At 49.7% G+C, this 16,876-nt stretch overlaps 2 protein-coding genes across 7 annotated transcripts in view; both read right to left on the bottom strand.

Moving 5' to 3' along the window:
- Positions 1-4,987, bottom strand: part of SLC4A7 (solute carrier family 4 member 7) — a 154,867-nt gene extending 149,880 nt beyond the window's left edge. For all 5 annotated transcript variants that reach the window (XM_068206487.1, XM_068206541.1, XM_068206497.1 and 2 more), the window contains exon 1: positions 4,855-4,987. In XM_068206487.1, the coding sequence (XP_068062588.1) occupies positions 4,855-4,980 (126 nt within the window). In that variant the 5' untranslated portion in view covers positions 4,981-4,987. The remainder of the gene's footprint in view (positions 1-4,854) is intronic.
- Positions 4,988-8,293: 3,306 nt separating this feature from the next.
- On the bottom strand, positions 8,294-13,020 carry EOMES (eomesodermin). Of its 2 annotated transcripts, none has more exons than XM_068206476.1 (6): positions 12,171-13,020; positions 11,664-11,818; positions 11,275-11,396; positions 10,716-10,874; positions 10,564-10,625; positions 8,294-9,924 (listed from the first exon to the last, which is right to left on the bottom strand). In XM_068206476.1, exons 1-6 carry the CDS (start codon positions 12,923-12,925, stop codon positions 9,246-9,248), a joined length of 1,932 nt encoding a protein of 643 aa, XP_068062577.1. In that variant the 5' UTR covers positions 12,926-13,020; the 3' UTR covers positions 8,294-9,245. The 2 variants fall into 2 exon arrangements, with proteins under 2 accessions (XP_068062577.1, XP_068062569.1); XM_068206468.1 differs by having other exon boundaries at positions 8,294-9,981; positions 12,171-13,016.
- Positions 13,021-16,876: the final 3,856 nt, after the last annotated feature.

Here is a 16,876-nt window from a genome sequence, read left to right as displayed (position 1 = left end):
AAAATGACACTTCAGAGCAGAATTCAGCTTAGTTCAGTTGTTCTTGGTTAGGATCCCGTGGAAGACTGCTGAGGAAGGGAAAGGAAAGCCTGTGAGAGCTGGCTGGTCTTCAGGAACAACCACCTCAAAGCATGAGACAGCCCATTCCAGGATGCAGGAAGTCTAACAGGCATGGCAGAAGGCCAACAGGAATGAAGAGAGAGCACCTTACTCCTGAGTTCAAACACAAGAATGAAGTATGTGTGTCATTCCTGAATAAACAGCAAGACCAAGTCAAGAACAAAGGATCTTTACTGCTTTTCATTTTTTTAAGATGGAAGAATTACAGCCCCATGTTTCTGAAAGCATGCATCATCTTTTTGAAGTGAGACAAAGATTTCTGTAAACCACTCAAACTAGCTGTGCCTGGACAATGGCCACCACACAATTCTGCACTCATCTCTTTATCTCCTCAGTTGCTGTTGGCTTGAATTTCCAAATGTCCTGTGGGATGACAGCAAACATGACGTTGCCTATGCAGCACAACATGGACCACGTCTTAATCAGCCAGTCCATAATAATGAACTTCTAGTTTTTCAAATTAGCACAGCCTGATACTCATACACTGGATTTTAGCTTTCTCCAATTGTAGCTTCCTCACAAAGATAAAGGAAACATTTTCCACTTCCAGAGCCTGATGCAGAAGTTGTGAACTCAGTGTATCATCTCCTTGTTCACAAATCAGTCCCAGGAAACCTATCTCAACAGGGATGTCATTAATTGCAGTTAAATTTGGGTGATATTGCAGGGTCACCAGCCTGCACAAGAAAAGTCACTCACTCAAGCAATATGTGCATTACTGTGCTCCCTGACATCTCTTCCTATCTGATCCCCACATTTCCTACAGCCATGGCACAGTGAGTGACTTTCCCAGGGACTTTGGCCTTTCAGGACACTCAAAAGGAACAGAAAGGCATGAAACATTTATCCCAACATCCTGGGAAAACACCGTTTAATCTGAAGGAGAGGATTTTGTCTTTTTGAATTATAAAGCTACAATTTCACAATTAACGGTATCACAAAGTAAGTCAACATAAGGCTACACCAAAACTAAATCCTGCCCTCTCCTCTGCACTGCCTCTGCTCTTGCTGGGCCTTAATTGAGCCGACCCAACTTGAGAATCCAGCAGAATGCAACTGTCCTTTTCTCTTGGATGTGTTTTCTGCCAAGTCTGTAAAATGAACCAACTCACAGAGAAACTGGATGAGCCCCACAGCTGCTGCAAGGTAAGAAATGGACCTACAAGCCAAGCCTAAAAAGGAAAGACTACAGAGAGATAGGTTCATATCTCTTTCTCACAGTAACTGGAACCAGGAATGAGCTCAATCCCCCTCCCACAGATTCACTCTTCCTTTTCAGTAAAGACATACCATAAGAGAGCTTTTAGTTTTAATGCCATACTTGAGAGCTTTGGCCTATTAACCTCTGTAGCTGTTATGACAGAGAACATTGAAAGACAAAAGAGAGTTAATCTACTTGTCCACCAGGATTTTTTCCTAGGTGTGGTTATGGTCAATCTTTAAACTTTTCTACAGAGTGTTTTTCAATCTTTATGTCAGTGATCTTTAAACACAATGGGCGGCCATTAGCACCCCTCAGCAGAACAATATGAAATATCAGCGTGGAAAACGATGCAGATCAAGCATGATGGACGTGAATAGGGTGGAGGAACACAATTTGTCTGTTTCCTGCTGCTTTTGCTCTCCCTGTAACTCCTGGTTTGGAGAACACCCCACCAACAAGAAAACGGACCTGTGATTTCGGTGTTTTTTTTTTTTTTTTAAATCTCCAGTCCCGGGCTAGGTTTAGAAAGTATGAAAAGGGCATTGTGTCTCATTTTGTATCCTTCATGCTTCTCTACAGAGACTAAATACAAGTCAGAGCAGGGGGAGACACCTTAACCACTTACCAGAAACACCCACAATCCAGTCTAGCAGAAGTCAGTTATCACCCCAGAGTTCAGAACAATCCTATCAATGGCTATGGGATCTATATTTTTAACTCTGTGGTGAAATACTACACTATTTTTCACTTGTTCACTTCTTGTGTAGTGTATTAGAGCCAAACACATCCCTTGTTCCAAGCCAAATGTGAAATGAAAATCAGCCTGCCACAGAGCATCTTTCCTGCAGCTCTAGGAGATGCTACCCTGAAACTCCTAAAATTTCAGCCCATTTCCAGGGGAATGAATGGCACATCCTCTAAGGTTTCTCAGTCAGTGGGAATGTCAGAAACAAGAACTAAACCCACATGTTAATCACAGTTTTTGGGAGCAGAAACCACATTCTGGCTATTACACATGCTCCATTATACTATGCAGTGATTAAGCATTTCGTGGTACAGCAAAAACAGGGAGCTCATGTTTGCTGATACCTATGGGAATGGCTTTCTCTTCCCATGGTTGGAATAAGGAAATTGCTAGAAAGACCTAGCCACAATCAAGGAACCACAAAGTAAATGGTAGAACAAGTGCATGGACAGCTGTTTTAGGGTGTGCAAGGTGCTCTAAACCTGCATTTCACCATATGCCCACACATACCTAAATGCTGTGATTGTACCACTGTGGCATCTCCACCCTACCCAAAAGTCCTCTCATTTTCCAGACAAGAGTGTTTATACCAGCCTGCTTAAATGCTTTTGAAGATCAGTACCTAAACTGGCCAGGTCACCATCCAGACTGTCATGTGCTGTAATTGAGTGGTGAAGGGTGGTATGGAAGGGGGAAAGAAAAACAATCACAAATGCTGCTGACTAAACTTCTGAAAGCAGTCACCAGCACCCCTGGCAGGAATATACAAGTTTTTCACTCTTACATTCTGCTCCATTTCTTCTCTATGCTCAGTGCCAGCATGAGCATTTCTGCTGCTGCACAGTGAAGTGGAGAATTGATGTGACTGGAAAATAACCCCGTTGTTCTCTACCCTATGCCGACAGCAGACATTTCCAAAGTTCTGTTATGCACATATAATTTAAGCAGATGAAGTAGAGAAATATGTTGCATATTTGAAAGAGAGATGTACTGTGTACATTTATCTGCTATTTGGACCATTACTGGCACAAACTTTACAAACTTAATTTTTCCTTGAGTAAAAGTAAGACCACTCAAATGTCACAGATTTTGCCAAAATCTTTCTTGTGGATCAAAGATATTTCCCCTCAAAACAAGAAATGTACCTGATAGTTCCTTTCAAATAATGCTGCAAAGGAGCTGAAAGACAAAGGCAGCAGAGTTGAATCCTGCCTTCACTGAAAGAAGTAAGAGAAGAATTGGGTTAACCATAATCTTGCAATATACAACACAAAGTTAATGGAAAATGAGCTAATCAAGGTATCAGAGGACACCAGACTACACAGGTGAGGCTTTGTCTGTCCTATCTGGAGCAAGAGATAGGATAAAATTTACATGCTATCGTGAATAGCTCCTGAAAAGTCATCTTTGCATTGACATGCCCTCTGCAGTGTCAATTTAACAGCTCTGCTTGCTCAAATCATACATTCATCAGGCCAGAAATACAATCTTATAATATTTCTACTTGGAATGAGAAGTGAGGAGAGGAAAGCAATAAAATTTCTGTTATTGAAAGCTTACCACTAAAAGCAAGCACACTCTAATATATTACCAAACTATTTTGTTTCCTAATAAAGGCTGTTTTCTTCCTGAAAGGAAGTCTGCAACTATGCCAAGCAATTTACAAAAACTACACAGCTTTGTGGACAAATGGAATTATAACTGCTCCACGAAGTTAAATGATCAGTGCCCTACCACACCACAGAAACCTAACCCTGCTCCAAGAAACCCAGGGATCATAACAGAACAGACCCCTTTGCCCTCCTACTGTGTACTGCCATGTAAAACCACAATACAGAGGAACCTTAATGCAAAGTTTCATTTTCAAACCTGCTAAAATGATACTACTTTATGGAGTACATTAGCACTGCCTACTTCACCCACAGGAGTCCTTCTATAAACCATTAAACTGCAGAGCTCATACTTCAGCAGAAGAGACTATGGACACACATGGAGCTCCTAATACAGATTTGTTAATGGATGTCCCACTCCACACATCCTTTCCTCGTTTACAGACATCACACCCCAGGGAAAGAGAACTGATCTTTCTTTTGGGGGGGGGGGTCTTTCTTTCTGCAGAGAACACTCCAGGAAGAAGGAAATCATTTTGCTTTTTGTCTGAGCTTGATGATAAAAGACAAGTGACTTTGGAAAAGTTCTAAAAACACCCGATCAGATTTGGGTCTCAGACACTCAAAGAAGTCTGACAGTGAAAGGATGAAGAATACAGGCTTCCTTTTCAAGCTGCAAACATCATCATTATATAAATTTAGGTATTCATTACTTTAATTAATTTTAGTGGTGTAAGCCAAAAAGTGGCACAAGCTAGGAAAACACACATGCTCAATGCCTTCCCCAAAAGCAAGATGGATGAAGAAGAGTCAACCAGGGTTTAGTGCTGTTACAGGAACCACATCATCTGAAGCCCTGTCCCATCCATCTTCTCAGACCATCTTTTGAGGGGCACTGGTCAAAACAGGTTGGAAATTAACCCCTTTGCTAATAAATGTCAGCAAGAAAACAGTTCCCTGCTGCAGATGGAAACAAAATAGCACACAGCAGACAGAAAAATCAATTTTGTTCTGCAGTCTGGAACTGAGCTAACAATCAAAGCCTGGGTAGGAGAAGCAATCTCCTTCCAGAAACAGAGACTTCCAGCACCTGATTAACATCACTCACAGGTGGAAGCCCTCTGCAGGCAGGTAGTTTCCCCTGTGACTGAAGTTAGGCCTTTATATTTACTCACCAGGATCAGACCTGCAGATTTACCCCCTTTCCACCCAGCACTCCCTGTGTTTATGCAGTCCTTCAGGGCAGGCAAACCACACAGCATTCCATCATCTCTCCTGTATTTCCCCTTCCTCTCCTGCATTTTATCTCTGAAATGAAAATAGGGGAGAGGGCATCACGTTAGAGGAAAGCCTGCAGAGGATTCCTCCTCCCCAGATTAGGATTTAATTGTATTCCTAGTGAGTCCCTTCTGGTTGCGCTCGGTCTTTCAGATGAATGTTTCATCAATATGATTAGGATCACATCCCTCAGTCTCCTCTATTTACACAATCGGTTGTGACAGCTGAGAGTATAGTACTCCCTAAAGGAAATATTAGATACCACCCTATCTTTCTATTCAAATCATATTTTGCACTCCACACTTTCAGGCTAATGTTATTCTCCCCTGGATTACATATCTGTGATACCCAGAAAGAACTAAAATCCTTCCAATAAGGATTAGATTAATATTTATATTAGCCATACTCGTATCATTATGATCACAGCTATGAAGATCTGGGGAAAAGGATGAGTGGGCTACAGAGCTCAGGGGGCTGGGGAATTGGGCTTGAATGTATTAAACAATATAAGGGCAGTAGTAGTAGTAGTAGTAGTAGTAGTAGTGGTAATAATAACAATAATAATTATTAATAATCATAATAATAATGATTATGATGATGTAATGAAAGTCACAATTTCATGGGGTGGCCGAGCATGAAGGAAGTGCCGGCGGGCCCCGTCTTCCTCGCCTCATTCCCCCCGCCTCTACTTTCGACCCAGAGCCGAGAGCCCACAGCCGACTCCCCCGGCACGGCTGGCCGCTATTCCGGTTGGGAAGGGGAAATTCTGAAACGTAACGGTACCGCAGGAGCCATCGGGGGCCTATTCCCACTTCGGCGGCCGCCGCCTCACAGGCGACCCTGAGCGGGGGCTGTAAAAATAACCTTTCCCGGGAAAGCCCCCCCTCCATTAACGCCGCGCTCCCCTCAGAGAGCAGGAGCTGGGAAAAAGCGAGCAGGTGTTAACAAGGCGGCGTTGAGGAAGGTGGGAGCGGAAATTCAGACCGAAAGTAAAACCCCATCCCATAGCTCGAAGAGAAAACATACCGAAAAATATCTGCTCTTTCCCCCCCGGAGCGCGGAGGTGGCCGTCCTGGGGAGGAAGGAGCCCTTTCTCCAGAGAGGGTCGGGGCGCTGCCGTCGGAAGAGCTTCGGGGTCGTTCCGTTTTCCCGCCGGGGTGTGAAGCGGCGGCGATACGGTTTGGGGCGAGCAGCGAGGGATGAAGTTTCGTTGGAAAAAAATTACCAGAGGGTTGTTCTCGACGTGCCAGGTCTGCTTTAACGAAAACACCACTAAAACCCAGAGTCTTCGGCGAGGAATGGCCTCAATCCACGGGACGAACCTATCTCCGCTGCCTCTATTGCCCCGCCGGCCGCTTAAGCTATTTAAAAATCAGGGCCACGCACCCAGAGCACCGAACCGCTCCCTCGCTTCAAGGGAGGGAATATCCCAGAGAACTGCTAACTCGCGGGGAACGGCCCCGGGGTGCATAGTCCGGCTTCACGGGGCCGGCGGGGGGAAGAGCCGAGCCCCCGAGTCGGGCAGAGCCTTTGCCCCGCCGGCAGCCGCCGAGGTTCGGATTCTCCCTGACCTTGAACCAAATTTTCCCTCTCCATCGGGCAGGGCTCGCACTCTACCTCCCGCCGCACACCACCGCAGTGGTGTAAACAACTATTATTTATTTCTTTATTTCGCTCTAGAGCCGCCGTGCCCGTCCAGCTCACGTTTCAAACTCGCACGCAGTTTTCATGCGAGAGCGTCGGAAGCGGCGGGGCCGGGGCCGCTCCCTCCCAGCGCTCGATGCCAGGCCGAGGGGGTGCCGCATTTCCCGGCACACGCCTGCCTCACCCGGGGGCGTGGGGAGGAAGGGGCACTCACGCTCAGGTGTCCCCCTCCCCCAAAACCGCGAGAAAAAGCCCGGGCGAGGCGAGGTGGAGCTCTCTGCCCACAGCCCGTTGTTTGTGGCAGTAAATCACATTACGAAGCAAAGTGCAAGGGTAGTTAACTTTATCTTCTGTTAATGTAAACAAATAAAAAGCATTCAGTTCCTTGATCTTTATTTAAATCTGGCGTTATCAGTGTCATCCTATGAAGATTAATTAGATACCTTTACTCACAATTTGGCGTCTGACACCCCATTTTAGGAATGCATTATAATCACAAGGTGTTAATTGGGGCCAGCCAGGCACTTACGTTTCTATTAAACAGTGTGAGGACTTTTCACAAGTATTAAGTTCTTTTTTCACCATGCGGTGCAAAAATATACAGCTTTTAATAGCACAGCGCTGCGGAATCGTGCGGCGGAATGGTGCTGTGTAATCGGTGTTTGCAGGCCGGGTGGGGATGGCCGGCATGCCGCCCCACCCCCGCGCCGGGAACGAGGGACAGCCCTGCGCGGGGGCTTTTCTGGGAGTGAGTGGACACGCTGGGAAAAAAAAATAAAAAGAAGAAATAATATGCTCGGTCTTTAGTCTCTTAAAAATTGCTTCAAGTCCCCGTCCTGGTCCAGATGGGGTCCTTGGGCAGAGGAAGAGCTGACAGAACAGCTTGCCACCGCGCAGAGCCGGAGCGGCGAAGCGCTGATCGAAATCTCCTCGGACACCCGCCGCGTCCCCCTCCGGAGGAGGGGGAGCCCCTGCCGCTGCCCCCCGATGGCGTTACCTGCACCGGGGACAGCCCCGGCCTGAGCCCGGGGTTTATTTTGTTTGCAGCCGGGAATCGTTAACAGCTTAATCCCATTACTGCCTGCATATCCTCAGGAAAGGTCCCGCTACCGCGGAGCTGGCATTCAATCGCTCTGCCAGAAGCTTTCCCCTCAGATAAGCGGGCAGGGGAATTTCTTGCCTTGTTCCGGGAAGCGGAGGGGGTGAGAAGGGGGCGGCGGGCGGAGGCTACCCCGGGACTGCCGCGGAGGCGGGCTGGGTTCACCATTCGCTGCCCGGGCCGAGCTCGCTCCTCGCCTGTCGCAGACGCGAGGAATGGGGAAGTGGCATGGGACAGGAGACCGTGGTAGTTTGGAGAGAGCCGGGAGCTCCCGGCTTGTACAGAAGACGCACGGGAAAAGGCAAAGCAAGAGCCAAGAGACTTAAAAAAAAAACAAAAAAAAAACAAAAAAAACCCCCACAGAGTACAGCAGATAAAGTGTCAGCACTGCAAAGGATGGTTAGATATAGAAACAGACAACTCATCCCTTGGATTGTGCTCCCTCCTCCCCTTTCGGGACACCCAGCAGAGGCAAAGATGAGGCAGAGCCATATCTTCCTTATGCCTGGCACCACCACATTTATTAAAAATTATTACTATGTACATAGAAAAAACCAAACAAGTTTATTGGGAGGGGGAAAAGTTCATGGACCAGTTTGAAATGGCTGAAAGTATAGCCAAAAATGGGTAAAGTTACATCACTTCCAGTTTCATACAGGGCAGCTGAAAAAGTCACTTTACATACACATAAATAGAAATCTCCTTTTGCAATGCGTCATATGCTAAGTTTGATTAATCAAAAAATGCCTTTTGAACTTCGTAACACCACCGGATGTCCTTCCAACTGAACAGCTATAGGTAAACTATTTATACATTATTCCACAATATTCTACAGTGTACCTAGACAAAACACCAACTGTACACTTTGTTTTTGGCCACCTCAATAAAGGTTCGGCTTTTGGGATGGAGGCAGGGTTTTTTTAATGCAAGTTCTAAGCTAAGAAAAGTCAGATTTGGTCATTGTAATCCCATTGGCAACAAGACCTTCAAGTCAAAATCCTGCCTGGCAAGCAGGCCTTATTTTGGCATTTTGTGCCAAAAAGAAAACCGTAGCTGAGCAATATCCAACTCAGCCAACTTTGTTGTGGATTGGTTGAAAAAAACAGCTCAGTCTAAAGCAGAACATAGCATTTGTGCAGTCCCCTGCAATCCAGTTCCCTTTTATCAAGCAGGGAAGGAAATTAAATTTGGGATCCCACACCCTCTTTGTTTGCTCAGGAGTGCACAGATTTGATCAGGCCTCTGAGCCAACACAAACTGTATACTTTAGTGTCTCCAATAAATATGCCACATATTTAGACACTAGAGTACTCCTTACAGCTTCTGCATATGGTTCCTTCTAAACAAAGGGAAGAATTCTCCCATGGTTTGCTCTTTCCCTACTGTGTTACCTGCAACAGTCAAAAAGCTTTGGCACCTTCTTTAGAATTGCACACAACAACTCAAGGTGGAAGGCAAGAGTCTTTTTGGCAATTGTAATGCAAAAAAAACCCAAGGCCACCCTGAAAAAAAAACAAAACAGCAAATTGGAATAAAAAAGATGCTCTAAGAACTAGCATAGAATGCATAGTAGCCCATGCCTTTTGAAGTGTCTTTGCTATAGTCCTCAGCATTAATGTCCTCGCATTTCATCGTCGGGGAATTTTCGTTGCTGGAAGTGCTAGGGGAAAGCCGTCTTCTCTTACAAGCACCTGTGTATACCCCAGAATCATTTGAATCTAGAGACTTTATAGAGGGTGGAGTCTCTATCCAAGATGAGCCAATTTCTTCTTTCACCTTGTCCTTGGAAAGCTGGTCTTCACCAAATCCTGGAGGACTTGTTCTTGAGGGCCAAGTTAGTCCTGTTGTCATTTTTCGCTGGTAAGAGCCCCTGCTCCCCCAGCCTGCCATGGAGGGGAACGTTGGGTCGGGGTAGTATCCCAGAGCGTGGGATGTCTGAAGTGGGAGGGATTTGATGCCATAAGGGAGCAAGGTGCTATGAGAATACTCCGACTCGTAGGAGTTCATGTCCAGTTTGTTGGCACTGGGCTGCTGCATGGGCGTCACAAACCACCGCTGAGGAGAGCTGGCCACCTCCTCGTTCTGCTGTGGGGACAGCAGGCCATTTGTCTGAGGGACAGTTCTCTCACCGTTGTAAAACCTGGCTGGGGGCAGGTTGTTGACAAACTGTTCTTGGAAGAACGGCTGCACACTGTATCGGGCACCAGGGACGATCTGGTGGGATCTAGGAGAATCCGTGGGAGATGGAGTTAATCTGTCATTTTCGGAAGCTGTGTACATGCTACAACATAAAAGAGGAATACTGAGTGTTTTTCTTTACAATTCCACTATGACAGTAACACAAACACGAATAAACTAGGTATTTCTTAATTAGAAACATAACTACATTTAATTGGATAGTTATTTGTTTAATCTGATTTAGTAGGTGTTTTTCCTAGATCACTGTAAACTTTCTACTACTGCTACAAGCAATAGCACAAGTGAAGGCAGAAGATTACTGTTAGGCAAGTCTTCTGCTGACAATTTAAAGAAACTGCCTGTTCTGTGGAGACACCCAATATACTGCTGCCAGTTAAATCTGCAGGCCAGCTGGGTTTCACCAACACAAGTTTCCTACCAAAATTCAGAAGCCAGCAGAAAGACTGCTAGAGGGAAGCCATCTAGACAATACACTATTCAGACATTTCAACATAAGCAAAATTGCCAGTAGAAGAAGTATTGGTGCTGAATAACTGAATTAATGTCTAAAGAAAAACCCTGCCACAGACATTTCAGGCCAGAATCATGCCTCCTAGACTGACACATCTGCAAAAAAAAAAAAAAAAAAAAAAAAAAAAAAAAAAAAAAAAAAAGGTGTACTTACGAGTCATAGTTGTCTCTGAAGCCTTTTGCAAAAGGATTATGGTCAATTTTGAGCTGTGTAATCTAAAAGTGAAAGCAGAATATATAAACATGAGATGTTGAACAAACAAGTCACTTTTGTTCTTAATCGTAATTTTATACAGCAATGCTTACATCAGTGTTTTGATATGCTGTAACTGCTATGAACTGCGTTTCAGGAAAAATAAATGTTTGAGTCTTTGAGGAATCATTCAGATCTTCAACACCATCTTCAGTCACTTCCACAATGTGAAGTCGGGGCTGGTACTTGTGTAGGGACTGAAGTACTATCATCTGAAAGAAACCATGAAAGACACATCTTTAGACAAACTGCATCTAACATTAAAGATCTATTTTACAGCATAACTTTTTTCCTGTAAATTGTTATCTTTAGGTTTAGAAATGGAGCAGTTTTAACTGTTATCAGGAGCTGAGTCACAGCTTGCAGCCCTGCTTTACTATCAGAGCTATCAGCTACCCTCCCACTTTTTGAGCAGCTCTAGGGGATCAATATAGTAGCGAAAACAAAAGTAATTCGCACATCATATTCCAACATTCTCAACTATTCATAAGGCAAAACAAAGAAAACAAGCTGTATGACCCAGTTCAAAAAGGGAGCAAGTCACAAACACAGTGATCTAGGGGGTCGATGAAATGCTTCAGGAGCCCCTCAGGCCTCCCTCTCCCTCCTCACCTGTGCGTTGTTGTTGTTAGCACCTTTGTTGTTCGTTAGCTTCAGCTTCCCGAAAGAAATCTCCTGCCTCATCCAGTGAGCCCCGGTGTTTGGCGACTCAGGGTGAACGTACACCTTGTTGCCTGGGGAAGACAAGGCAGTGAAACGCCGGCCGGGTATAGGGCTTTGTTCCGCGGCCCACGCAGCCACCCTCGATGGCCACCCTCCCACACCAAAAATGCTTCGCGGCGCAAAAAGAATCGCAACACGATCTCAGAAGCGTAGCTCGTCCCTCAGCAGGATGACGGTGTGGGGAAGACCCGGGGGGCGGGGGGGCAAACTGGGAACCCTTTCCGAGAAACCGACCCGCGGGGAAAGGGGGCGAGGAGACCCCCGGAACCTGCACCCACCTTGCATGTTGTTGTCGGCTTTGCCGCAGGTCACCCACTTGCCCCCCTGGAAACGCCAATGGTTGGGGTCCGCCAACACCACCTCCACGAAGACGTTGTAGTGGGCAGTAGGGTTGAGGCCGGTGATGTTGAAGCTCAGGAAGGGAAACATTCTCCTGGGGAAAGGAGGAAAACCACAAGGCATGCTGAGACAGGCCGGGGGAGGGGGCGCGGGCTCCGGCGGATGCTGTAGGCGGCCGTGGAGTGCCCCGTCCGTCCCAGCACCAAGGAGACTAAGGAAGCAAGCGGCGAGCCCCAGCCGACCCCTGCGTGTGGGGAAATTGGGGAGTAGTTTCTCGGGGAAAACATCCCGGGGCACCACCGACGGACAGAGCACGCACCTCCTACCCGGGGGAGCGGGCAAGCGCCGCCCGACGCGGAACATGCCCGGGGGTACCACCTCATCCCCACCATTCCCGACCACCACACCACTTCCCTCCGTTTCCGCCATCCCCTGCGCCCACTTACCGGCCCTGTTTGGTGATGATCATCTCCGTCTGATGCCGGTGGAACTTGAGCCAGAGGGGCCGGTTGCAGAGGAAGACCTGCGCTCGCATCCCCGGGCCGGCGGCTGGCACCCCCAGCGCCCCGAGCCCGCCGCAGGAGCCCGACGCCGGCGGGTAAGGGCCGTAGAGAGGTCCGCCGCCCGTCGCCTGCCCGTACTGGTACCCGCCGCCTCCTCCGAACTGCGTCCGGCCGCCGGGCGGGCACACGGCGCCCGCGAAGCCGCCCGGGGACAGCACGGAACCGTAGGGGTAGCGCGGCCCGCCGGGCGGCTGGTAGACGGCGCCGTGCTGCGCCGCCGGCGGGTACGGGAACAGGGCGCAGGGCCCCCCCAGGTCGGCCGCGGGCGGCCCGGGGGACTGCAGGTAGTAGCGCTCGGGGCTCAGGCTGTCCATGGAGTAGCGGGCGGCGGCGGCCGGGGGCAGCTCCTCCTCCCCGCATGGGGTGGCCTTGCGGCCATCCGGCTTGGGGGAGGCGAAGGGCGGCTCGACGGCCTCCGCCTCGCCCAGGATGGCGGGGGCCGCCCCAAACTTCTTGGGCATCTTGTCCAGGTCGAGGCGAGGTGGCGATCCCGGACCGGGCGGCCCACGGGAGCCGCCAGCAGCGCTTGTCCCAGCTCCCGCTCCGGCGGCTCCGCCACGTCCGCCGCCCTCCAGCGGGTAGAAGGGGGCGCCCGGCAGTGCCCCCGCCGCCGTCAGCAGCGGCTCACCCAGCTGCATCCTCGATGGGCGGTGCGTTCGAGCCCCCACTCAATCCTACGTCGAGGCCGACCTGTGGCCGCACACGGCTACGCTCCTGCAATGCTCCGCCGAGGCAATTTATACCGGCGCGCCGGGCTCCTCGGGCCGCCGTGGGGGAGGGGCTTGGGCCGGGCTGCCTCATCGTCGCCCTCCACCCCCGCCGGCCCATTGGCTGGGCAGCGTGACACTAATTTAATTAGACAGCTACTAATTGGAACAAGTCACCTGTGACTTTGGTGTGCGCCCCCTCCCTTTCCATGGCCCCCCTTCCTGCAGCCGGCTGCCCGAGGGGCTCTGGCCCGCTCCGTGCCCCCACGTCGCTCGGACTGACGGGAGCTCCGCATCACCCCACGGTGGCTGCGGTGGAGGGCCCGACTCCCCCTCTTCCAAAAAAAAACCAAAAAAAAACAACCTTTTGCTGAGGTGGCAGCGTCCTACCGCTCGGGCGCGTAAGGAAGAATCCGCCTCGCTGAACGGGAGATGGGGACGAAATGGAAAGGTTTGGGTGGGAAAGCCGGCACCCGTCAGGTAGGGAGGGCGGCGATCAACCGGGCGGCTGAGACGGGGCGGGGGACGCTGGTCTCCTGCAACCTCCCCGCCGGCCGCCTCGCCGTTCAAACAATTCGGCTTGTGTCGCTACTGCGTCCAACAGCCTCCTTCCTCCCTCTCCGCTCCCTGAGCAGCATCCTTATCGTGGGGTTAACACGTTTCACCTTATCTGTGGGAAGTGGCGGGTTCGGTTCGCAATTCCAGCTTTCAGGAACTCGGCAGTCGGTTTCTCAAAACTCGCGTTCCCCTTCAGCATCTCCCGCCGGGAAAGCAGATTTTTAATTGAGGCGGGTGCCAGATCTGTTTGGCTATTTCTCTCAGTGCAAATCCCCGAGCCTTTAGCCTCAAAAGGGTAGGGAACAGCGCTTGGAAAGGGGTAGATGCCCGTGTGATTTTGTGGAGCGGTCAGAGGCGGCGTGAATGATTTGCAGCTACAAATCCGCAGCCCCTCGCCCCTCTGCTCGCCACCGGCCATCTCGCAGAGAGCGCTGCAAACACTTGCCTCCACCTCACGGCTGAATTTTAAACCAGACCCGCTGAGCGGCCAGGATTTCGTTGCCTGACAGAAGGATCCGGTCGGGCTGCAGCAGCCCAGCTTTACCGCCCTCCGGGCCGCCTCGGCCCGCTGGCCCCCCGCTCCCGCCGGGCCGCGCCGCATCGGGCAATTGCGATAAATGGCGAACAGCTGACCGCGGCCGCCGAGAGCCGGGGCCGAGGCGCTGCCGGAGCCCCGCCGGGATGTGCATCCCGCGCAAGCCGGGCGTCGGCAGGTGCGGACGGAGGGGCACGCCCGGTGGTGACCGCCGAGGCCGGGGACGGGCAGGACTCGACTCCCACTCCCGGTGGGAGCTGAGAGACGGGAAAGCAGCCCCTGCTGTGCCCACCTCTGGCTGCGGCCACAGAAGCGGGAGCCTGGGCTAGGCTGCTTGCAGCCGGCAATGAAATACCAGCCCCAGCCCTAACCACGCGTTCTCTCCGGGACAATAATAGCCTCAATTTTTGCGTGGATCTCGTTCGACCCAATAAGACAACAAATGCGTCAGAAAAGTCCGACTCTCCGGCACGAAGCGGACCGGGCGCTGGAGCCGCAGGGTGCGAAGTGGAGCAGAGCTCGGCCGAGCTGCCCTGCTTTGAAAGCAAAGCAAGCCGAGGAACGTCCTGCCGGGCGCTGCCGAGGCCGAGCCGCTGCGCCCCTTCCCGCGGCCGGAGAGCCCGCTGCGGCTCCTCTCGCCGGGGCTGGCCCCACCCGGGGCTGCGCTCCGGCAGCCCGCTCCCTCGGGCTCTGCCTCTCCCCGGCTAGGGCAGGGACGGAAGGAGATTTTATAAAACCACTATGTAGGTTTTAAGGGAGTTCATTTTACGTTTTACAGACTGAAAGGGTCACATTCAAACATTCCTTCGGGTGCCGCGTAGTACAAGGCTATTGCGGGTTTTTTCCCCCCCTAAAATCAGGTGATCTCGCGTTCATCTGGGCAAGGTAGACAAGCTTTCGATGTTGCTAGGTTTCTTGCGGATTGCACCCGAGAGGAGGGCATAAAACCTGTGGCTGTCCCGGGAAAGGGAGACCTTTCCGTTTTGGTTCGAAATACGCCCGGGGTGAAGCTCTCCCTAACGAACGAAGGATTGGTGAATCCTTCTCAGACTTGGGGTTATTTTCATCTCAGCTCGGGAGAACAGCAGCCTGGCTTCCACCCCTGCCTCGTATTCCGCAGCTCCCGCCGAGCCGGGGCTCTGGCGGCGGTGGCGGGGGAGGCCGGGGTCGGGTTTGCCGCCCCGGGAGTCCCATCGAACCAGACTGCCCGGAGACCTTCAGCGGCGCAGCGGGAGGGAACCCCGGTAACGCGGGGGCTTCTTCATTCTGTACGCTGCGGGAAGAGCTGTAATTCACCCCCTCCAGAGTGCCGCAAATTAAAGTTACCACAGTCACTTTACTAAATTCTTGGTACCCGGTATTTGTCATTCCTATCGCTGCCAATCTACCGTCCCTGGGAATCAAGGGGGCAACCGGGAGAATTCCCGTCCCCCCCGGCCCCTACAAGCCGTCTCCGTCCTTACTCCCCGCCCGGAGCCCGACGGGCTCTGCCCAGGAACACCGCCGCAACAACTTGCGGGATGTTTCAGTCCTGTGGGACTGGAGACTTCTGAATGGGTACCGCAACCCTTAGCTGTTATCTTAAAAATAACATTGCAGAAACATCACAGTCTGCTGAAGTAGAAAGGAGCATGATAGCTTTGCAAATCTACCAAAATCACATCTGAACCACACAAACAAACAAACAACCCCAAAAACCCGGTTTTGAAAGAAGACATAGGTCTTTGAAGGGGTTGGGATTTATTCGAATATATTCATGGAGTTTATTCAAATAAGGAGCATCTCTGGATCTAAAAAAGCTGTTCCAGAAGAGCTTTTTTCTGCAGTCCAAGTTACAGCAGTGGCACACTGAACTGAAATATTTAATACTTTGCTTTTGGGATGGGACTGAGACCTTTCCTTTTTCGTCAGAGTATTGGAAAACAGTCCCTGCTTCAACAAATTGCTCGGACTCTTGTGACTGAAACTGTACAACTGAAACACCCTGCTCTGGAGGGCCTAAGAGCAGAAACTGGGAATAATGGGATCTATCAGGCTGTTACACACTTACATATGTGTGTATGTACATATGGAAATCCACATATCACCATTTATAGCCATATATGACCTTAATCCTTATACATACGGATCTGGATACATACACACACTCCATTGGATCTATATGGACACTTTAAAAATGTTGGTTAATAGAATGACCGGTCACACTATTCCATTGCTGTATTCTTTTCCTGAAGTTCTGCTGCCACCATGGCAGGATTCACAGGTATTTTCTGAATGCTACATCTGTATAGTTTAAGTGAGGTAATTTTTTCTTTGATTTTGGTTTAAAACTATCTGTAAGTTTCTGGATATCCTCTTCATTTTGCTAGCATCTGGTTCCCAAACGGCTTTAATACTTTCACCTTTATGTCCACCTTGTGCAGAGATTTTGCAGATTTTCCATCTATTTTTCCAGTATTTCATTGTGTTGTCTTTTTTCTCCCCCTTCAACTTACATACAGAGTATCACAATGGGCAGATGAAGGAAGACACTTTTAACTTCCACTCTTTCACCGTGTCTCAATGGCATTTTTACAATCACTAAAGCTGGGATTTTTCAGATGTGGCCAATCAAATATTAGTGCTTCCTTTTTAAATTCTTGATACCTTTTTTTTCACAGCCACTGAGTCCTTACAGCACTCAGAAAAAAATCAAGGAAGTATTAATATGGCTGTGCAAGGCTTGGCATTTCAACTTGTCACTGAACTTCAGGGGCTGTTTTTATGAGGAAACCAGCTACACTCTTTCA

This window comes from Anomalospiza imberbis, chromosome 1, assembly GCF_031753505.1.
Source record: "Anomalospiza imberbis isolate Cuckoo-Finch-1a 21T00152 chromosome 1, ASM3175350v1, whole genome shotgun sequence".
Classification (NCBI taxonomy): Eukaryota; Metazoa; Chordata; class Aves; order Passeriformes; family Viduidae; genus Anomalospiza; species Anomalospiza imberbis.
This window is presented reverse-complemented; position numbering and strand designations above follow the sequence as displayed.

What these genes read in the sequence shown, in the direction of transcription:
- EOMES (XM_068206468.1), bottom strand. Translation starts at nt 12,925, where the DNA reads ATGCAGCTGGGTGAGCCGCTGCTGACGGCGGCGGGGGCACTGCCGGGC. An exon ending in ATCATCACCAAACAGGGCCG is followed by an intron (nt 11,819 to 12,170) that starts GTAAGTGGGCGC and finishes TCCTTTCCCCAG; the next exon opens with GAGAATGTTTCCCTTCCTGA. An exon ending in CAGCATATCAAAACACTGAT is followed by an intron (nt 10,626 to 10,715) that starts GTAAGCATTGCT and finishes TTTCACTTTTAG; the next exon opens with ATTACACAGCTCAAAATTGA.